Genomic DNA, 24175 nt, shown 5'->3' on the forward strand with positions numbered 1-24175 from the left:
GCGCGTCACTATAGGCATAGTGTCAGATTTTGTCAGACTGAACAGGTAATAGCCACACACATGAAGTGTCACTATATCCCTTTTTTTCTTTTTTTTTTTGTTATATTTTATTAATATTTTTAGAGATATAGTGACACACAAAAAAAGTCACTATACTTATTCATTTATTTATTTTAATAATTTTTTTAATATAAAGTTTTATTTTTTTATTTATTTTAATAATTAATATACTTATATATATATCAGATTTGTTTTATTTTAATTTTCAAATAAAACAACTTTTTTTTTTTGAAATAGATATAAAAAAAATGTATATATACATTTACATTCAATAATCAAAAATTATTTTACAGAAAAAAAAAATAAAAATAAATAAAGTATATTGAACAAAAAAAATATTATTTTAAATCAATATAACAAGTATTGTTCAATACAACACTAAAAATTTAGGATAATTAAAAACAAAGTAAAAAAATAGCTATGAACACATCCAGAAATAAAATTGAAATTTGAAAAAAGAAATTACAAGCAGAACCCTACAGCCACCATAGACGATGAGCCTAAAATCACCAGCGTTCGAATGTTGAGATCCACGAAACCTGCCACCTTAGACCAAGAACCTAGAGCTGTCAGCATTCGAATGACGAGATCAATGAACTCTGCCACCGTAAACCACAGACGACTTTGAATAGCGAGATCCACGACGACCTTCAAACATAGTCCTCCTGAAAAAATCAAAGACAGAGGGAGAGATTTATAGCTCGAAAAAAAATATACTGAGGGAGGCGAGGGACACGAAGGGAGACCTTGAGCGATTGGACAAAGGAGAAGCTATCGATCATAATGGCGAGAGATGTTTCTGCAAGCTTTTATTAAAGTATTTTTCCTTAAAACATGATTAAAGAAATATTTTGTTGAGGCTATTGTAGCTGTGAACAAATATGGACTCCACCATCCCCCAACCTGTTAATAAGAATAAAATTCCATGTCACAAAGTTTTGGGAGCATTTCATTATGTATTTCCATAAAAGTAATAAATAAAAGCAAAACAAAATTATTCAGCAAAAAAAAAGAAAAACAAACTCACGAATCCAGGAGCTAGGAAAAAGAATGGAGTTTGAGGAGAATACTTGATTGTTACAAAAAATTACATTAAACATCCATAAATTGTTTAAAAAATTTGGTCACAAAAAGGCGCTCCTCTTTCCATTATGGAAGGTACCATTGGATTTGTATTACAAAGGAGGAGCTCACAACTTTTTCCAATTAAATTATATGCTGTAACCATTATTTGTGCCTGCAAATTTAAATTAACAATTGTTTTCTTTGTCTTCAAATAAAAAATGTCTGGGAATATTTGTTAAATTTATTTAGTTTAATTAGTATGTACCTGTAATCCATCCTCTACGCCCTAAATCCGCAAAGTCTCAGGCGCTTGTCGCCAGAGGAAGCTGGGCAGCAACATCTGCCAAGAGAAAGGAAGAAGAGGCGAGAGGAAGAGATTGCAGAGGCGAGAGGAAGAGAGGCAGAGGAAGAGGCGAGAATATTATTAGGGTTTTTTATGAAAGAGAAAGAAGGGTTCAGACCCAATTTATTTCTTTTTATTTTTTTTATTAATATATGTTTTATATTTTTTGGTCAGTTTTTATGGGAAAAAAAGCTTTGGGTTTGAAATTATAGAAAACCGTGCTACCTTTTAGTGTTTTTATATTTTTTTTAAATAATTAGGGCTGATTATTAATTATTATTTTTTAAAATAAAAGGGTGTATAGTGACACGCTACGCGTGTGAGCAAATTCGTATTGCCAACGCGTTATGCGTGTCGCTAAATCCACGTGATTCACATGTGGCTTTAGCGACACGCATAACGCGTTGCCAAACAAATTTCCTCACACGCGTGGCACGTCTCTATAGGCCGTGGTTTTTTTATTTTTATAAAATTATAAATTTTAGGTTTTAGTATTTAGTGACACTCCATATTTTTAGTGACTCGCATTTCGGGTGATAAACACCGAATATTTAGAGTCTAATAGTGTGTGTCACTAAAACCTACTCCTAATTTTTTAGTGACCCACACTATTATGCGTGTCACTATATAGTGTCACTAAAAGCCTAATTTGTAGTAGTGAGTTCATAAAAAACTCTTATGAAACATCCTTTACTATATGCTTTACTCATCAAGGGATACTGAAATCTTTACTGTTTTAAAAGTACATCTGGATAAACAGAAGACATATCTCTCATATTTTAAAATATGTAATTGAGATAATACAGTGTAGACTTTTCTTCAGTGATATAACTTTCTGGTATTTTCGAATAGACCAAGTTACAATTCTTCTCTAGTAGAGCTTGAATTATTATACAATAATTCCTCCACCCCCAAAGTAAGCACCATCTCAAGAATTTCGAAATTAGATGGCTAGATACAAGGATAACTGATACACAGTTCCTTAATATCTGACATATAGATCACTTTCATAAATCTTTCTTGAATATCTTCTAATGTTCCCTATTTGGTTACATCTCAGATAGCTCCCACTCAATAGCAGATGTTTGGTTAAATAATACTTTTAACCTCTGATTGTTTAGAGAGTTACCTAGTTGTGACTTTTGTATTAGTCTGAAACTTTAAGTCAAGACTAAGTCATCAACATAGCAGACTAGTATTTGAAGTGAAAAATACATGCCAGAGATAAAGTAATCAAAATTAAGATGCCATCAAATTTTTATAAGGATTAAGAATTCCTTGTTCAAGTCATTCGAATGGACTGAACTAGAGTTATTTATCTTATTCTCATAATTCTGATAAGCTATACCTATCCATGTGAATGGTTAGATTTGCTTTTCAGTAGTGTTCTTAAGTACCTATCACAATTATCAACCTAATGAAGATGGGTATAGAATTTTAAAATTCTCCCACTCAATTAAGGTAGTGTGAAACTTTAACAAAGAACTTTAAAAGGTATCATAACTTTTACTTACAACAGTAAAATCGAAATGGAACATACAATCAAGATCAAGAATTTATATTGACAATAGCTGACTCATTATATTACTTCCATGTTTAAACAAGATATGTGTTTCATAGGGAATTGTGGAATGGACTCCACCCCTAATAATATACATATAGGGTATTATGGATAATCTCCACCCCTAAGTATATAGAGATTATGATCCACCCCTAAAGGTTGTAAAGATCATGATTCTCTTAGTGTGATAGAGTTTATGTGGAGTTGAATACTATCCAGAGTTCATTAGATATAAAAGATCGTTGAACTGCATAGTTTTCTTAACTTTTTTCCACCCCTATCAGATCATAAGATCCTTTTATTAAACAAATTCTTAATAATTGTATGAGAATTAACAATTATTGATAAACATAGAAATAATTTCTAGTGTTTCTATAATATAACTCTATGAAGAGTTGTAAATATTATAGAATTTGCATCAATAATAAAAACACTTACACATACAAACATACAAATATAATGTGGTAATAATTGATGAAGATAAATTAAATGAAGCTCAATCTCATAAATTGCAATAGTAAATTTCGAAAAAAAAAAGAATACTTTATTAATAAAAAAAAATGTATTGCAACAATATGAGAAAAACAGGGATAAATACCCCTAACTAAAATTTGAAATTCAAATTGTCTTTAAACTAAAACAATTAATTCAAAATTTGAATAGCTTCATCTTCATCTGGACGATTTCACCCTTGGTCCAGCTTTCTGATCCAACTCAACTGAGTTCAAGTAGCTTGGCCTATAAGAAGAAGAAATAAACAAAGTTAGTCCAGAATCATAAATCCAATTGGATAATAATTCACTAAAACTTATAAAGTTTATAAATGGAAATACCTTGTTTCTTTGCAAGAAGTTTAGGACACTGGGGTTTCCAATGACCTTTCTCATTGCAGTAGAAACACTTTCCTTTAAGTGTAGCATCACCAGAAGGAGCAGCCTTTTTCATGGCTTTTGTTCGCTTCTTGGTGTTCTTCCACTTCTTCTTCGATTTGGGCTTTGAAGCAGAGGCAACATTTGCTTCAGGTTTCATCGTCCCATTACCATTACCAGGATTATGAGGTTTACTCCCTTTCTTCTTGGGTCCTCCAATCAAATTTTCATAAGTTTGAAGGTCATTGACTAATTCATGAAAGTCAATTTCCTTCTTATTCATGACATAATTTGATGTGTATGGTAGAAATGCTGGAGTCAGGCTATTCAAGATAAGACTAACTTGAGTAGCACTGTCCATTTCAGCACCATGATCCTGGGCTTCTTGGAAATAACTGGACATGAGGAGAACATGGTCACGCACGTTTTGATGAGGTTCCATCCGTGCATTAATGTACTTCTTAGTCGCGTCAAAGCGTGACTGAAGCGATGCCTTACCGAATAGCTCATTTAACTTCGTCACAACTTCAGCAGCCTTCTCAGTTTTAGAAAACCGAGTTTTGAGGGTGTCAACCATGCTAGAAAGCATAAAGTATAGAGCTTTGTCATTTGCCTTCTGCCAACGCTCATACTTTTCTTTCACAGCTTTGGATGCATTATCCCCAGGCACTTCAGGTGACGGCTCAGTTAAAACAAACAAGGCACTTTCTCCTATGAGAGCAATATTAATGTTCTCATTCCATTTATTAAAGTTAGATCCATTCAGCTTGTTTTCAGTCAACAGTGATAACATGGGATTCATTTTGACAAAACAGAATACTACAAAATAATAGAAATCAACAAATAGAAATTAATAATGGTTTAACACACAAAATCAATTTAGAAATTATAAGCACATAGCAAGTAGGAATGATATGAGAAAATACTTAAAAAATTCAATCCTAAATAATTTCCAAGGTTTTCAACAAACTGATATCAGTGTCCCGTTCAGGCGAGAGTCAAAGCTACCATCCATTGAATAGAGTTGTCAGCTCATCTAAAATGTTAAACATTCTAGCAACCTTTTATTCGATCAAGATTGGAATCCAGCATTGTCCCGTTTAGGCGAGAGTCAAGGCTATTCTATCTTATGAGCTTCTACCATTGTTTCGCAATTTGCAAGTCAAATATGGTCGCCACCATTAGGGTGATCTATACCATATAAAACACTTACAAACCACTTATCATGCGAGATTAAACGGTGCGAAATTGCTAATGAACGTTCCTCCATTAGGGAGGATTACTCACTAAAACAAACGCGGTGTAAAACCCACAATGGAGATCGAATATCTTAATAATAATAAAGCTCATTATTAAAATGTATTTTCTTTATTATTCTAATAAATAAATCTCATTAAATTCTAAATTAAGAATTAAAATTCAAAAATAAGAATTTAATATAATATTTATAAAATTATACTTAGATGGTGATTAAAATAAAATAAATTATTTCCATCTTAAATATAAATATTAAGGAAATTAATTTAAGTTGAATTAAATAAATAATTAGCAACTTAAAAATTTCCTTTGAGAATATATTTATTGTGTTCGAAAATTTAAAGTATATAAAAATATAATTTTCGAAAATAATAAAAATAGAAAAGAAATACTTCAAGCAAAAATATCACCTATCTAGATATTCTTTTGACTAGTTAATTCAATTTCTAATAATATATATATATTTTAAATTCATTTATTTTAAATTAATCAATTAAATGAAAAAATCATTGATTGTAGTTGGTCCAAGAATTAATTAAAATAAATAATTAATTTACAACTCAATCTATTTTTCAAAATAAAATTCGAAAATATTGCATAAATAAAATGCAATTTTTGAAATTGATTAAGAAAATAAAGAAAAATATATATTGAAAATTATTTAAATTTAAGTTGAAAAAATTAAATTTCAACCTAAAAATAATTTTTTATTTAATTAAGTGTCATGAAAAATCAATAAATATTTAAGTATCATGATGAAAATCAACTTAGATATTTAGATTTTTGAAGTTAATTAAATGTATTAAATTCAAGAAATAATAATTAAGTGTAGAGAAGGCTTAATTATTTATTTCTAGTTTAATACTAGGAAAAATATACTTAATAAAATTGTACCAAAATTAATTATTTAAATAATTAATTTCACAAAGTATAATTTTCCTATTTAAATATTAGAAATAATAAGTAGTCTAGAAATTACTATCTAGAAAATATCTTATTTGACTAAGTATCTTTTCAAAAAATTTGAAAAATATCTAATTTAAGTTATATAGAAAAAATCTAAAACTTAAATAATTTCAAATTTAGATTTAATTAAATATCAAAAATTAAGTTGTAACCACTTAATTTGAAGATATCTTTTTAAAGTTAATATTTGAAAAGATATTAACCAAAAAATATCTAAAATATTCCATTTTAAGTTAATATTTGAAAAGATATTAACTTAAAAAATATCTTAAGAATCTTTAATAACTAATGCCTAGGATTCCTCAACTTGATTTAAAATTTAAATCAAATATTCAAATTTAAGTTAGATAAGAAAAATCAGTTGTTACAACTAATTTATAACTTAAATAGGAATATTTAATTAAATAAGCTCCAGAAAGAATCTAGTTAGTTAAAATTCTATATTTAATTAAATACAAGAAAAATACAAATAGTTTGTCTAGAAATAATATCTAAACTAAAAGTGTTTTTCTTAAAATTAACTTTAAAATATTAAAATGAAAATAAATTTCATATATTTTAAAAGTTAATTATGTTGCTAATTCAATTTTATTAGGTCAAACTAATATAATTAACCTAGTACAATTATTCAAATCAGGCAAATGGGCCTTCACAATTGGGGTAGTTCATGTGAGGGGGTGCTGGGTTCAGTATGTCGTACCCACTTCTATGGCTCCCAACTCTCACACAAGGCCCAAAAGAGAGGAATTTAACCTTAAAATAAATAACTGTTATTAATTGAATAGGTCCAATAACTAAATGGACCTAAATAAAATCTATCATGGTGTGACATTTTATTTAGCAACAACCTATATGTATCTATATTAAAACAAAATAAACATATAGGCTCACACAGGCACACTTTGGATGGATCCTATCATGTTGCTAGGTCATACACAGATGAAAGAAGATTGTAAAATTTACCTGTTACAAATTATTAACTTGACCAAGGGAGCCATCAGATCATTAGATCTGGCAAAAAGTAACCATGGCTATTTGCAATCAAGTAATAATAGGTTTTAAAAACTTACATACAAGCTAAAACCACACACTTCTGCAACAAGGTTAGCTGGATAGTTGGAAGTAGGATTTATTTAATTTTAAATAAATAATTTCGAAAAATAAATAATTAAATAAAAAAAAATTAATTTAATTTTCGAAAATAAATAAAAAAAATATTTATTTCGAAAATAAAAAATTTAAATTTCGAGATTATTTAAAAAAATATTTAAAATTAAACCTACTATTTTGAAAAATTAGGTTTTAATCAACCTAAATATCATTTCAAAATTTGCTAACTACTTTTAAAAATTAAATGTTATTTTAAAAATAAAAATTAAATAAAAATTAGAAAAGATAAATGAAATATCTTATGAGATTTTAAATTTAATTTAAATAAATAAAATAACAAAATTTAAAAGTTAGCAAAATATCTTACATCTATTTAAAATTACATGATTATAAATATCTTATTTTAAATTTAAATAAGGTAAAAATATCTAAAAAAGATTTAGTTTTTAAAAAAATATATATATAAAATCTGACCTTAAATTTAAAAATAAGATAAGATATAATCAAATTTAAAAATAAGATAGATTTTTTAAGCAAGAAGATAGATACTAATTCTATTCAAATTCAAATTACACTAATATCTTGAATTAAATTTAAAAAATATTAAATTAATTCAAAATGATAATTAGAATTGAATTAGGAATAGTAATAGTATATATACAAAACTATACAAAAATCGGAAGTTAATTCCATGAAAAAGCATAAAAAATCGAAGAAAAACGAAAAAATTGTGAACTGTACGGACAGTTTTGCGATCGCAGGAAAATTTCAAAGATGTACTCGATTTTTTCAAATCTTCAAAAATTCATAACTAATTCAAATAAAATCGAAATTGAGTTCTGTAAAAGGCTAACTTGCTTAATTTTTTCCATACTATCCAATAAAAATAATTCCAGAAACAGAATCGCAATTATGTTTCACAAAAATTTACAAACATCAATCAATCATCAAATAACACTCAATACAACATGATACCAACCAAAAACAAACAAACAATCGTTTTAAAGTCCGAATTTCATGTAAGTAAATCAATTACCATGGCTCTGATACCAGTTGTTGGAAATTATTTTACCAGGATCTTAGATCTACTCACAAGTATGTTTATTAACATCCTAAATAAGAACTTTCTAAAACGATAAATTAAACACATATAAAGTTAAGAAAATGAACAGCACTCCTGAGTTGAGCCTAAGCATATCAGGATTTAGATTCTTTTAATCTTAAGATCAACTACTGATATTGACTTGGAAAGAAATGTATAACGGTAAGTTTGTCATATCTTAACTTAGTTGCAATATCGGTCCAGTCCAATGTATACTCCATACATTCGAAACTAGTATACTTTACTAATGTCCTGGAAAGAACATAACACTTACTCCAAGTGTAAGTACACATCATCGCTGATTATCACATCAGTGTAAATCCAATAACACTGATGAAACAGGGACCAAAACTTTTGATTCATATGATCACAATCACATTCCACTGTGTTGACGATACTGTAATTGTGAATAAACATATGATCTGGATTTAACTGATTTTGTGTGTATGAATGTAATAAACATATTAAACATATTAAACCATTAGCATGTAAAATTCATGCAAACATCAATCACTTCAAATTTTTTATATTGATAACTAATCAGATTGTAAAGAGTTTTATTTAGGGCATAAAACCCAACAGAAACCTCCTTCTTGCTGAAAGTCTTTCTTCACGATTTTCCTCACTATGATTGAGGTATCACTTGCTGTGTGTGGGCACTACTCATACACTAAGGATTTCGAAATTCAAGAGGAAGAGAGAGAGAGTGGGTTCGGCCAAAGATAGGGAGAGAGAAGGCTCAATTTTTTCTGAATCAGAAGTGTCAGAAGAAAAGTGTGTTTTTCCTGAAGCCTTCACTATCTATTTATAGCATTCCACTAGGGTTAGGTTTGAATTATTTGGCATTAAAATAATGAAAATATCAGTTTAAATTGCCTACAAAAGTGGCTGACCCTATACTAGTGGATTTGGGCCTCACTTTTTGCAATTTTGCAGTTTTACCTTTTCTGCATCTGATTTTCTCAAAAACGCCAATTTTCTAATTCAACCATTTAAATGCCAATTCTAACTATTTAATAACTATAAATAATTATTAAATAATATTGTCATTTATCATATTTATTAATTGAACCATACAAAGTATCATAATTAACAAATATGCCCCTACAACTCTTTCTTTACAATTTCGCCCTTACTTAGTGAAAAATTCACAAATAGACATAGTCTAATTTGAGAATTATAATTGATTAATCAAAACTAATTACATGAGTCTTACAAGCAATATTATCTCAACTAGTGCAGGGACCATGGGTCTATATAACCGAGCTTCCAATAAGTAGATCAAGAATTTAGCACTAAAATTCACTAACTTATTAATTCTTCGTTGAATCCACGCATAGAACTTAGAATTGCACTCTCAGTTATATAGAATGCTCTATATGTTCTACCATATAGACACATCATTAGTTATCCATTGTTATAATCCTAATTTGATCAATGATCCTCTATATGAATGATCTACACTATAAAGGGATTAAATTACCGTTACACCCTACAATGTATTTATTCCTTATAATACTTGACCCCGTATAAATGATATTTCAGCTTACGTGAAATGAGTACTCCACCATTTATATTCGTTTGGTCAAGCTCGAAGGAGATCATCCTTTGCTTACTATTCGCCAGATAGAAGCTATAGATTCCATGTTTATGATAGCGCTCCCACTCAATTGCACTACCGTGTTCCCAAAATGTACGTATCACCCTGACCTAAAAGTAGGCTTAACTAACAAATCAAAGAACACGAATAGCCTTTCAAGATTGAGCCTAATCATATCAGGATTAAGATCATTTGATCTAGGATCAACTAGGCGATATTGGCTTGAATAGATATTACGGTAAGTTTAATAAATCTAAGTCAAAGTTCAATATCGGTCCCTTCCGATGCATACTCCATGCATCCAACCTGAGCTTTACTTTAACCAATGCTCTGGAAAGAACATAGCACTTCTCCAAATGCAAGTAAACTCTGTTGTAGATTATCATATCAGTAAAACCCTATGTCTGATAAATCTAGGAAACTTTATTCATCACATAGTCATGTTTACTTTCCAATGTGTTGACGGCACAATAAACAGGATCAAGTATGTGAAAAGGGTTTCAGATGAATTTATACATTATGTACATATAATCATGAAATAAATCATGTGAACCATGCAACATTAAATGTTATTTCTGATCTATATTAATAAGTAAATCTGATTATATTGAAATGAGTTTTATTTAGGGCATAAAACCCAACACCATCCTCCTCAAAGACCAAACTTCTTATCAATTATTACACAACAAACCCCCCCAATACAACCATCTTCGAAACTTCGGTTGTCTTGCATACGCATCTCACGTTAGCACCTAAACCAAGTTTTCCCCTCGAGCAAGAGCTTGTGCATTTATTGGTTATCCTCCAAACATGAAGGCCTACACTCTACTAGACCTTCAAACAAAAAAATATTCCATTCAAGAGATGTTCTCTTTTACGAAAATATTTTTCCCTTTGGTTAAGTTATTGACAGTCAGACTATAGACCCATTTTTTCCACATAATACTGAGAATTATTCATCTCAAACACACAATTCTCCCCCTGTTACCACTGAGACCACTTCACCTCAGTTACATATACCAGACAGTTCAATTCCTGAACATTCACACACTGAATTCAATCAGTGCAAATACAAAAATCCAAATAAGCAAACTACACAAAAATGCACTACCAAATCCGGCCGTGCACCTAAAACACTTGCTTATTTAACAGATTACCAATGTGACTCTGTCACAACAAATCACAGCACTCATCACCCCTTGATAAACTTTCGGTCATACCATAAATTCTCACCAGAATTTCGTGCTGCAATATTATCCATTAGCTTAATTCCCGAGCCAACCTCTTACAAATAAGCTTCCAAATTCAAAATATGGAACAATGCTATGGATACCGAGATTGATGCTCTCGAGAAAAACCATACATGGATTGTTGTACCTTTACCACCAGATCAACACGTGATTGGCAACAAATGGGTTTATAAAAAGAACTTCAATCCATATGGCACTGTCAAACGTTGCAAAGCACGTTTAGTTGCCAAATGATACACACAATTACCAGGCATAGATTACTTTGAGACATATGCCCCAGTTGCCAAAACACATTAAAATTGCTATTTGCCTTAGCTGCAATCCATAAATGGCATTTACATCATATGGATATCAACAATGCATTCCTACATGGGGACCTCAATGAGGAAGTATACATGAAACTTCCCCAAGGTTACAAGCCTAAACATCCCATTCCAACCAATGCTGTTTGTAAATTACAGAAAAGCATATATGGTCTTAAACAATCTTCACGCCAATGGTATGCAAAATTGAGTTCCACATTGAAGCAACAACAATTCACTCAATCTCCAAATGATCATACTCTATTCATACGAAACCAATCAGGGGTCTTTATGGCTTTGCTCATATATGTTGACGACATTGTCGTTGCCACAAACAACACCACTGAACTACAAAAGTTCATCACAACTCTCGACACAAGGTTCAAATTGAAAGACCTTGGTTCTCTGCGATTCTTTCTTGGCCTCGAGATAGCCCGTTGTTCCCAAGGTATATCAGTATCACAACGGCCCTTCACCATACAACTGTTAAAAGAATCCGGTTGCCTTGGTTCCAAGCCTGCATCAACCCCCATGGAACCAAACAACAAGCTCAGCAATGATATCGGGGACCTCCTTCCCAATCGAACACAATATAGAAGCCTCATTGGGAAGCTCCTTTACTTGACTATCACACGGCCAGACATCAGTTTTACTGTTGATAAACTTAGTCAATACCTTCAATCCCCAAGACTTACCCACATGCACGCTGCAACCAGAATTCTCCAATATCTCAAAAACTCACCAGGACAGGGTCTCTTTTTTTTATGCTTCCCCAACATCATCTCTCAAATTAAAAGCTTTTGCCGATGCTGATTGGGGAGCCTGCCTTGACACCAGACGTTCAATAACAGGCTATTGTATATTCCTTGGCAAATCTCTCATTTCATGGAAATCCAAAAAGCAACAAACCATTTCTCGATCTTCTGCTAAAGCAGAGTATCGAGCCACGACTCACGCGACTTGTGAACTCACTTGGCTCACCTCAATCCTCAAAGACTTCAATGTCCACATTACATTACCCTCTACTCTATACTGCGACAACAATGCTGCAATTCACATCTCTGAGAATCCGGTATACCACGAAAGGACCAAACATGTGGAAATAGACTGCCACACAGTTCGGGAAAAAGTCAGCCAAGGCATCCTTCGCATGAGCCATGTCCCATTAAAAGCCAACTTAGCAAACATACTGACCAAGCCGCTCTTCCCTACTCAGTTCAAGGAGATCTTATTCAAGTTGGGTGTTCGAAACTTCTACGCTCCAACTTGAAGGGGCCTCTTAGAGTTAGGATATTTTCTGTTAGTTAGTTAGCTTCTGTTATTTTCTGTTATTTTCAGTTATAACTACTGTTGGCTTTTGCCTATAAATAATTGTAATCTTTCTTTGTAAGAATACAATTCATTCTTCAATAAATTTTTCTTTACAAACACTCTGTTATTAGTGTTCTGTTTCTAATACAAAACTATACAACATATTTTTTTTTTTTTTTGATAGATTTATTGCTTTACTAGAACTACTATGTTTTATTATTAATCTTTCAAAATTCATCCAAAAAAATAATAATAAATAACATAGCACAAAGATGACAAAATTTTGTACCTGGGTTGCAAATATACGAGGAAACGCAATTAAAAGTAAAAAGTAAAAATTAAAAGTTGAAAAAAGCGGAGTCACTAAAGGAAATAAAGTAAGTAATATTTTTTTTTTTTTTAAAAAAAAATAAATAACAAAAAAACAAAATAAAGTGTGTGGTGAGAAAGAGGACAAATTTAAATTAGATTTAAATGAAAATTCCGGTTTATTACACCAAACCAACCAATCAAAATTCGACAACATTTTAGACGAAACCACTCCCGGTTTTATAATACTAGCCATCTAAAATCAGGATGGTTTTCAATAATTTTCCAAAAATATATATACATAAAATTCTGCATAATATAACAGAACCAATCTTTCCCACACCATATTTACACTAAAACACTCTTTCAATCTCTTTATATATCTATCTTCTTTGGAAGACGACGACTCGAAAGTCGTTTCTCTTTCTTTCTTTCTTAAGAAATTTTCTGGGAAAATCAAGGTGAATATTTGTAAGTTGGGAGGGGAGCTACAAATATAGTAGTGTTGCGTGTGCGTATAGTTTAGATATATATAAAATATATACATATATATATATATATACACACACATATACATCATGGGGCGAGGACGAGTGGAGATGAAGAGGATCGAGAACAAGATCAACAGACAGGTGACATTCTCGAAGCGTCGTTCTGGGTTGTTGAAGAAGGCACATGAGATCTCTGTGCTTTGCGATGCTGAAGTCGCCTTGCTCGTCTTCTCCACTAAAGGCAAACTCTCGGAGTACTCCACCAATTCCAGGTAAGTAACATCTATCATTATATTCTCTTTCTTCTCTTTTGTTTCATTTTCTCTCTCAAAACTCCATCTTGTTACTTTGCTTCGTGTTCATGTGCTCCTCTAATTGGTATTTCATGTTTTTTTTTTTTTTTTCAAGTCCCTTTCACCCTTCATTTTTATAAAATAAAATCTTTTAACCAATGTTAGCATTGTTACTCCATGAATTTTCCCTTTATATATCTGCTATTTATTATTTTTCTTATTTCCCTATTTTCTACCTATTTGTTAATTAGTTCATTTCATCCCTTCATACATACATAATATATTTGTATGTTCTTGGTGTTGTGGGATTCTCTCGTCTAATTTGTTTTATTAATCATGTTATTGTTTAAATTTTTCTAGTATTCATAATTTCGCCCTTCATGAAAAAATCTATTGGTTTCATTATTGATAAGTTGATTTCATGTACAGTATATGTGTACTGATTTTTTTTTCTTTTTCTGTTCTGCATAATATTTAATATATATGCGCAAATAAAGATATATATATATGTATATATGTATTTAATATATATATATATATTTTTCTCATCTTTTGTAACTTTTCTATAATAAATTTCATGCATAAATATTGCTTCATAATTTTCATTTATACTAGCAAAGAAGAGTAGTGCTAAAAATCCAGTATAGATTTAGATATGTATATGTATATAAAAATGATAAGTACATAGTCGTACAAAATGTGAAACGTTTTGTATTTTAGTGAGTACAGTAAAAGAGAGTGAGAGTACTTTTAACATTTAAGTATGTGGTTTCATGCCATGCTTTAACAGACTATTTGGATTTGTCTCGTTTAACTAATTTAACATATTATGTAATTTGTACATGTTTATAATAAGAACATATTAGTTTTACACAAAATTATATTGTAAGTTTATATTATATATTAGACAACTAATACATTTATGCTTTTTTTTGAGGGGATGAGAGGGGAAATATTTAGATATATATGTTATCCTTTTTTATAGTATTTGAACAAAATATTTACGAATTTCTAGACACTGTTAAATGAAAACTGATAAGGTCCTAAAGTTAAGTAATTTACAAAATTAGGGTAATTGAGATTAATTCCAGTTATTTGGCAAACATTTGACAACATATTCGAAACGTACTCACATGACCTATCATAGATGTACTTTTTTTTTTTTTTTTTTTTTTAAAAAAAAAAAAATTCACTGTGTTTTTTACAGTTATTTTGTGCCGTTGATTTTAATATAGAAAAATTATGTCTATAACATTAGTTATAGAGGTCTTTTTTTCAAAAATAATAATAAAGAAAAGGTATAGTGGATTAAATTTTATCGTTGTATACAATTGAAGTCTAAGATATTATATTGGCTTCTCATAATTTTTTTTTTCTTTTTGATAAAATCTTTTGAGTCGATTCTTAAACATCATTTTTCTTTTTTTGAAGCAATATACTTATACTACGTGCACTATTCCATTATTTTTGTAGATATAATTTTTTTTATGTTTATTTATTTATTGATATAAAGAATAAGTATCGACTTATCATACCATAAATGGCCCAATAATTTTACTTCGATGTATAAAGTAAGGTTTACACATTTGATGCACACATAATAATGCAAAACATCAAATATTTAATAATGGCATTCTTTGCTTTTTATCTTCACCAAGTAATCATATCTGCACATTTCACCTCTTTTTTCATATTTTTTATATAGTTTTCAATATTGTACATATTATTAATACAAGTTTAAGTGAATATTTGACATACTTTGATGATAATAATTTCCCGATTGACATCGTAATAAGTGTACATTTTTCTTAACAAATAGCCTTACTTTTGGAATTTTTATTTCTTAAAAACCGAATACCTGACAGTAGTGAAAGCATTCGGTTAATTAGTTTTTTTAATTAGTTTCTTCTAACATTTACAATATATGGAAAATTTTGGCAAACATCAATGATTTGTAAAGCTGTTCTTTTTTGCTTTTTCGTTTAGTTTGAATTTTATTAATTGGTGGCTGTCCTGTACAGAATGTGTATTTGAAGATATTATATATATATATATATATATATATGTATGGATGTATGGTTGTGCATTGCTTCCACATTGGACGTTTTCTTGATTGTAGGAAAAAATTAATAAGCATCACTTTGGTGTCTCTTAATTAGCATTTTTCATATATAACTTATTTATATATATTATTAGATTGCATGTACATGTTCCTATAATTGCTCTTAACTATTAACTGTTTTCTTAAACCATTTTAAGGAGATGTACATGTTCTGTTTTCTTATGTGTATATGTTTCGAATGTTAATTATTTTTTTTTTAAAAAAATATGATTTAAATGATTCAATCCCTACCTAATAATTAGTTTATTACGAATGCACAGTTTTCCAATATGACGTACATATTGCGCATTTAACTTACAATGTGTTTAAGCTCTTAGTAACACTATATTCTATACATCTACAAAGTTTGATCCCAACAACGAATTTTATTTGCATATAAGATTACTCATTCTACATACAAAATTCGTTTGTCTATATATTTAAACGTGTTAACTTGGTAAGTGTTAGTTGAATAGTTCGTCAATAATGGTTCCGACATTTAACATTTTATTGATAACAAACTGTAAGAGAAAGCGTATTCCAAGAATCTAAATTAAATAGATCTGATAAATCAATTAATGTAGTAGTAAAATTCTTACTAATAACTCTATGCGCTTAAATTGTTAATACAATGTAGGAAATAGGTAGGTAGAACTTTCATAAAAACAGCCTTATAAATTTCTCTCAAAGAAAAAAAAAAAAAAAAAACCTATTAGAAAAGTTCAGTCATAAAATTTCATCCAATGTATTACATCATCTACAAAAGTCGTAGAATTAAGTACACCTATAATTCTAAAGCTGATACACCTTATTAAAAAGTTTTTAATAATGTTGTAGAATTTATCGCTCTAAAATCACTTACGGATTGCAGGCACTTACCTTATCAAATTAAACTTTATTAAAAAGTTTTTACCCCATGTACTATATCCTAATAGTAATAGATATAGTGGTCCTGTTATTATTATGTAAGAATTGTATTACTAACTCTGATTGCTTTATCAGCTACAATTTAATTAATTTGGATCCTTAGAATTCACTTTGTCAAAGTCAAAAATAATCATAATAAAATAATAATTCGCTTATAAGAACATATAATTGTAACTTATTACTTTTACTTTGTAACACCCTATCACAAATATCATCTCTCCAAATTAAAATCTTAGAATTAATTATATCTTATTAATTAATGTTCTACCCGAATGCTATATCCTAATAAATATAGCCATATAGGGTACCTAATAAGTTATCAATGAACATTAAAGTTTAAGAAATTAAATATCAATGCAAAGGCATGAGTTCGTTGTATGTGTACATATAATAAATATTTAACTTTTAATTTTATGATTGATAATAAAATATGTGAATGTAAAGTTATGTACCTTTTTTTTTTTGTTAATACGTAATGCGTATGTTTTACTTTCTAGATGAATATATATAGCCCCTATTATTAAAAAAAATTAAATTAAATTATTTTTTAAAATTTGCTCTTAACATTATTTCATAATTTTTCCATGAATTTCATAATTTCATAATTTCATATGTTTATATTAATTAGTAATGTTTTTTGACATTTATTTTAATAACACTTCATTTTTGTTTGCTGTCTTCATATTTAAAATCTATCTTATTTATCTCATAAAATAAAGTTATTTTTTTAGAATATGAAATAAAAAAAAAAAATAGGAAAAGTGTGTATAAATTAAAAAATATCTAATAATAATAATGCTTTGATAAAATTGTGGGGTGTTAATATAATACAATATTAGAATATATGCTACAGTAGTACATCTCATAATAGGATGGCTGTCTATTCATGTAGATTATTTCTTAAAAGGCATCAATGAAGCTCCATCACATGAAATTATTGTTCGTACAAATCAAAATTAACTGCATCTAATATATTTTAGTTTAGTAATATCGGATATTAATTACTACTATAACCACTCTTCATGTATCACTTAATATAGTGTTAGGCAATACAAACTCATTGATGAATTTGGTGTTAAAGAATAAAGATTATATTCTAAATCCTATTACCTAGATTGGTATTGGTTACCCTATCCGGGAAGATAAGGATACTCACAATTAAGGCTTTGGTACCAATTAATATGTGTTTTTGCGAAGTATCATTTTGGTATTCTTGTTTTTAATTTTTTGATATCTTATATTTTGAAATCTTACCTATTTGGTACGTGCTCTAAATTGAAATTTATGTAATGAATTTACGATTATGTATAAATTTCTCTCAATTGTATAAATTCTAAATTAATTATTTAATTACATGTTAGCTAGTTTGGTTGTACGATAAAATTTTATTTATTAAATTTAAATGTAGACTACAAATATGTTGGATTTTAAAATACTGGTAGTGGTACCTGATAAGCATTACTGATAACCAAGATACTTGGCAAATAATTGTAAATTCCCATATTAATTAATTATTATTCGTAAAACCACCCGATCGAGTTATAAAGAAATAATTACTCAAATCCGACATATCTTAAGTTCCTAAGATATTATCTAAATGTTTGTTGTTTTTTATTTAAGTGGTGTTTGGTTGGAGGTAATGAAATTGAATGGAATGGAAAGGAAACAATTTTCATTTCATTGTTTTGTTTGGTTGCATTTTAAAGTATTGGAATATCATTCCAATAGAATGTCTTTTCCACCATTTTGGTGGAATGACTATTCCATTTTCGAAGGAAAGACCATTCCAATACAAGATTTGAAAAAATTTAATAATTTTTTTTATTAATTTTTTTATGCATTTTAAATTTTATTCCATTCCTATTCCAATTCTCATTCCACTTCCTATATTTTCATTCTTCTCAACCAAACGGCGTTTGGTTGGGAGGAATGAAAATATAGGAATGGGAATGGGAATGGGAATGGGAATGGGAATAGGAATAGGAATGGAATGGAATAAAATTTAAAATGCATAAAAAAAAATTGATAAAAAATCATTAAATTTTTTTTCTTGTTACATTGGAATGATCATTCCTTTCTTTTTAAAATGGAATAGTCATTCCACCAAAATGGTGGAAAGAGCATTTCCATTGGAATGCTATTCCAATACTTTAAAATGCAACCAAACAAAGGAATGAAATAAAAGTTGTTTCCTTTCCATTCCATTCCATTTCATTACCTCCAACCAAACGTCACCTAATCTCATTAGATGTTTAATTTAGTTGTTTATCTATTTGCATATAAAATAGTATTATTTTGTCTATGTAACATTTTAGTATGGATTAGCAGTCTAACATATAGTATCGTAGCAGAAAGTAATGTTATAGTAATTAATATATTAGTTAATAAGAAATGTCCTAGAAAATATTTAGTATTGCTCTGGCTGATCAGTCGTATAGAAAATTAAGAGAACGTATCTGTGAATTTCAAACTCTCTCCTTTTTTGTGTGCTGAATAAGTTATGGTTTAGGAAATGTGAGTATATTCGATGTTGATATAAGTGTATCATTGATTATTGACAGCATGGAAAGGATCCTGGAACGGTATGAAAGATATTCATATGCAGAAAGGCAGCTTATGTCAAATGATCCTGAACAAACTGTAAGCAACCATTCTCTCAACAAACTAAACTTTGCTTCCTCAATTTGTTTCGATCTGTCTATTAGTAACATTATGTAGGAGTATATAAATATATATACACAACAATGAATCAAATTTGTCTCTATGTGCCTAAATTTATTGATTAGGGCTAGAGAAATATACTAGTTAATACTTACAACATATATATGAAATCGTTTAGGGAAGCTGGACTCTGGAACATGCAAAGCTCAAGGCTAGGATGGAAGTCTTGCAAAGAAACCAGAAGTAAAATATATAAGAATCAATCACTGTTCTCATATTATATATATATTTATATATATATATATGTGTGTTCATATATGTGTGCCAAATGTATCATCTTTGTTGTATGATCGTTTTCAGGCATTTCATGGGAGAAGAACTAGACTCCCTAAGTATGAAGGAGCTTCAGAATCTGGAACAACAACTTGATTCTGCACTCAAACACGTAAGGTCGAGAAAGGTAATAATGAACTCCTAACTAAATATTAATACTTGATTAAAGCATTCATTACGTTCTTGGTATGAACTGATCTTTCCTTGGTTTTCAGAACCAACTCATGTATGAATCTATTTCAGACCTCCAAAAAAAGGTAATCTCCGATATAATATTTAGTTTTTGGCGGCTAAATCTTTTTAATTATCGTTTCACTTGTACTTAATTCTCCAAGTTCAAATCGCAGTAAAAGCTTCTAAACTAATAAACTATTAGCAAATTTAATGTGCTATCTGGTTAATTGTTACCATAAACTGCTTATGCATACACTCTTGTATGTGATACAATTATATTGGTACACTTAATATTATCATTTCAACATTTATTTTAAAAATTAAATAAATTATAAAAATAAAAAATATTATAAATTTTAAAATATTTTTTTATAATTTTTAAATAATAATATTAGGTGTACCAATATAAACGTGTTACGTCTATAAAAATGTAAACATAAGCCGTCTATATTGGCAGTTAACTATAAAAAATAGATGCCACCAGTTTATTAGTTTGGAAGAAGTGTAATATTGGGTAGATTAACAATTGTGGAATAAGTTTTAATAATTTTTTTATGCTTGTGTGTCATAATAGGATAAGGCATTGCAGGAGCAAAATAACATTCTGACAAAGAAGGTCAAATTTTTCTCTGATCCTGATCAGTAAAATGATACGAGCAATACAAATATATATAATATACACATAAATTTTAAATTTAAGTCAAATTTGTTGTTCATGCATTAATTACCAAATACCAGATAAAAGAAAAAGAGAAAGAGAAAGCCCAACAGGCGCTGTTAGAACAACAGCAGATCAATCATGAAGTGGAATCATCTTCCAATATCGTTCTACCACAGTCCATGCAAACCTTGGATATTGGGTAATTAATTTCTTTCTAATTAACATGAATCTCTATATTTTGTTCAAATTATATTATCTGTTTATTCTCCTGAAATGATTTATGTGTTTCAAAATTGATATCATCTCATATAGATGCAGTGTTATTGAACTAATTATCCAACAAGAAGTGGCAAGAATATTTATGAAAATACACATTGTTTTTATAACTTAATTATAGGCTATGTATACGAAATAATTTTAAAATTTTAGTCACATCTTCAATAATTTTAGTCCATTCACATGTTGCCTCGTGAAAAATGGATTAAAATTGAAGGAACTCACTTTAGTGGAGATCTTGTAGAGATATTTAGTTTATTGTAAAAATTATGTTTGTATTTGGTTATACTTTTTTAATTAATTTTTTATTTTTAAAATTAAAATAGTTAAATTATTTTTTAAAAATTATATTTTATGAAACTGTTTTTACTTTTTAATTTTTTAATTAACAATTTAAACTTTACAAATAAAAAAAAAATCACTTTTAAAATTTTTTGATACAATTTTTTTAATTAATATTTTGAATTGGGGCTCCAACTTAGACATTGGAAACCGAACTTGGACCCAACTTCAGTCCTGACCTCAAAACCGACTTAAATAAAATTTACAAATGAAAATAAAAATAAAATTTACAGATTATATTTTTGTTTTGTTATTAAAACATTTTTATTTTTTAAAAACAAAAATTTTACTTTTATTTTTATAATTAAAAAATTTGAAAATAAAAGTGAAGTTAAAATAATATTTTAATAATCATAATAAAAAAAAGAATAACGTACAACTTAAATATCGATTATAGAGCACATGATAGTCACATTCTAGCTTTGAGCATATATATATATATATATATAGATATAGAATATAGTTATATATGTAGATAAAATAGATATAGAAATAGAAGTGTAATAAATGGCAGAAAAGGAAGATCAAAATATGTACTGTACCTATAATATTGCAGAGTGTCGAGTTACTCGGCCAGAGGTGATGATAATAATAGAGACGGGGAGGACGAAGCACGCGAAGACCAAAATCGAGGCAATAATAATAATAATAGTCACCTGCCTTCATGGATGCTCAGCAATCACAATGCATAAAAGGAAAAGGAAAAGGAAGGAGATACTATAAAAGTAACTTCATCTTCAGTCCACATATATATATATATGCTTAATTTACTCATGCATATATATTTTCATATAACCGTGTACATATATAATATTTCACTTGGTAGCTAGCTATTAGCTCTCTCACACTTGAAGCTTTTCTTTACATATGATACGGTTCTTTTAATTAATTAACGTACGGTGACTAGCCATAGATATATATATAAAGACTATGATCATTTTTGGCTTAAATTATTTTAAATGTCAGGTGTCCTCCAACTTCAATAGGAAAACTCAAAGAAGATACATCTGTACGACGTGCTTCCAGCATGGTGTCTTTTTTCTTTGCAATTTTTTTACATTTTCTTTTGGGAGGTTACGCTACAATTGAAACCAAATAACTCTTTTGCATGTATGTACTACGTGGATGAACTGAGCTCCTCCATCACTATATAGATTATCCTAAACTAAGTTTGTACGACAATATATATTTATATACGTAGCTACCATGTTTGCTAGCTAGTAGTATATATGTATATGTTGTTGAAATAGTACTAGTCGTACTCGTTTTTGTTGTATAATCTTTTTATCGGTCATACTAATCTTGTATATATGTATGCTGTTCTTTGTTGCTGTTTATTCATCTTTTTTTGTAATTTTTTTTGGAACTGTCATTTGTTTTCTTCCTTTTTTAGTTAATATGCTATATGGGGTTAATTTTAATTTGTTATTGGAATTCGGAAGCCTCTCTGATATATATTTTTGACCATTGAAAATGATAGTGCGGTGTTAATATATGTAGTTATTACTATATTCACAGTTGATCTATATATGGGTTGATTCTTTTGGATTTATGAACTAATTATAGTGCCATATATATTTGATCACACCCCCCAATTTGGGTAATTAGAAATATCTTTATTTGGGTTACGATCTTATTGAAGAGATTTCTTTTGTCTCAAGTTTCTACTTTTATAATCAGTTGTCAAAGTACGTGATAATTACTAAAGAAAGTGGGTTTCGCTAATTTTGTCCTGTTTGATTTATGTCCGGGATTTTCTAAAGTAATTTGTCTTATTTAATGTTACCTGTATTTTACACCAAAAAGGAATAAATATTTAAACAAATCTTTATTATCTTATTTCCCTAAATATTAAGTTGAGCGGTAATACTGGCGACTAATTAAGAAACTAATTGCTCTTAACTAGTAATTGTAAATCTTCTTTACATACTTTGTCGGCACGATATCTTTTATAAATTTCGTTTGGCAGAATATCTTTTGACAATGTTTCAATTACCTGATATGAGATCACCATGCAAAGTAATTTACTTTTCAAATTTGGCTGACTTAATTGAATGTTTTTTTTAGTAACTCACAAAACTACACTTCATCTACAACGAAAAAAAATGAGTTCTCTTAATAGCATCAGTTATGAAGTCCTCCTATCGACGTCAATGCTATCATACTATTGGGTCTGACCTTGGCATTGGTATAGAACTAGAGGCAACCATTCTAAAGCAGCGTTAAAAGCTTCTCTAATAAAGCTGTCCTATATATATATATATATATATATATATAAAAATTGTTAACACTTCTAAATCAACTTATTGAATAATTTAAGGAGTAGCTTTTGATGCTGAAAAGTGACCAATTTCGTACCGTTTAATAAGTGGTAGCGGCCTCCCAAAGAATAAAAAAAATAAAGGGAATACCACAAAAACTATAGTACTTCACTCCTTGTGAATCGCTAGTATAGACCTACTTCTACTTCAAGCTTTTATTATCGTAAAAGTGAATTTTCTTACAAGAGAAGTAGAAAAAAACTGACTAAGTCTAGCTTCAAATCACAATTTTTAAAGAGAGAAATAGTAAGGAGAGAGAAGCCATGACCTTGTAGGGAGAATGGAAAGTGTCACTACAACATTTGACTTCATTAGCGGCGGACCACTCCTCCGCTAATACCCCCTAAATCGGCCGCTATAGGGTATTAATTAGCAGCGAATTTCGGCCGCTATTGGTTCGCCGCTAATGCGTGGCCGCTATTAATACCATTAGCGGCGGGACCCCGCCGCTAATGCTCTTTGTCTATCTCTTGTTTCGAGAAAGACAAAG

General features: G+C 29.2%; 1 protein-coding gene and 1 long non-coding RNA gene across 4 annotated transcripts; one reads left to right on the plus strand and one right to left on the minus strand.

Annotated features, from left to right (window-relative positions):
• Positions 1 to 486: 486 nt before the first annotated feature.
• Positions 487 to 1562, minus strand: LOC133035847 (uncharacterized). Of its 2 annotated transcripts, XR_009686966.1 has the most exons (4): positions 1391 to 1562; positions 1088 to 1297; positions 807 to 963; positions 487 to 725 (listed from the first exon to the last, which is right to left on the minus strand). It is a non-coding gene; the product is annotated as an uncharacterized LOC133035847 (long non-coding RNA). The 2 variants fall into 2 exon arrangements; XR_009686965.1 differs by having other exon boundaries at positions 487 to 963; positions 1391 to 1559.
• An 11817-nt stretch (positions 1563 to 13379) lies between these two features.
• On the plus strand, positions 13380 to 22701 carry LOC115702300 (truncated transcription factor CAULIFLOWER A). 2 transcript variants are annotated; one of them, XM_030629748.2, is made up of 9 exons: positions 13380 to 13868; positions 19479 to 19557; positions 19757 to 19821; positions 19939 to 20038; positions 20127 to 20168; positions 20660 to 20701; positions 20824 to 20945; positions 21921 to 22089; positions 22331 to 22701. In XM_030629748.2, the coding sequence occupies exons 1-8, from the start codon at positions 13684 to 13686 to the stop codon at positions 22054 to 22056; spliced, it is 771 nt and encodes a 256-aa protein (XP_030485608.2). In that variant the 5' UTR covers positions 13380 to 13683; the 3' UTR covers positions 22057 to 22089; positions 22331 to 22701. The 2 variants fall into 2 exon arrangements, with proteins under 2 accessions (XP_030485608.2, XP_060968230.1); XM_061112247.1 differs by having other exon boundaries at positions 13423 to 13868; positions 21921 to 22701.
• Positions 22702 to 24175: the final 1474 nt, after the last annotated feature.

Source organism: Cannabis sativa, chromosome 3, assembly GCF_029168945.1.
Source record: "Cannabis sativa cultivar Pink pepper isolate KNU-18-1 chromosome 3, ASM2916894v1, whole genome shotgun sequence".
Lineage (NCBI taxonomy): Eukaryota > Viridiplantae > Streptophyta > Magnoliopsida > Rosales > Cannabaceae > Cannabis > Cannabis sativa.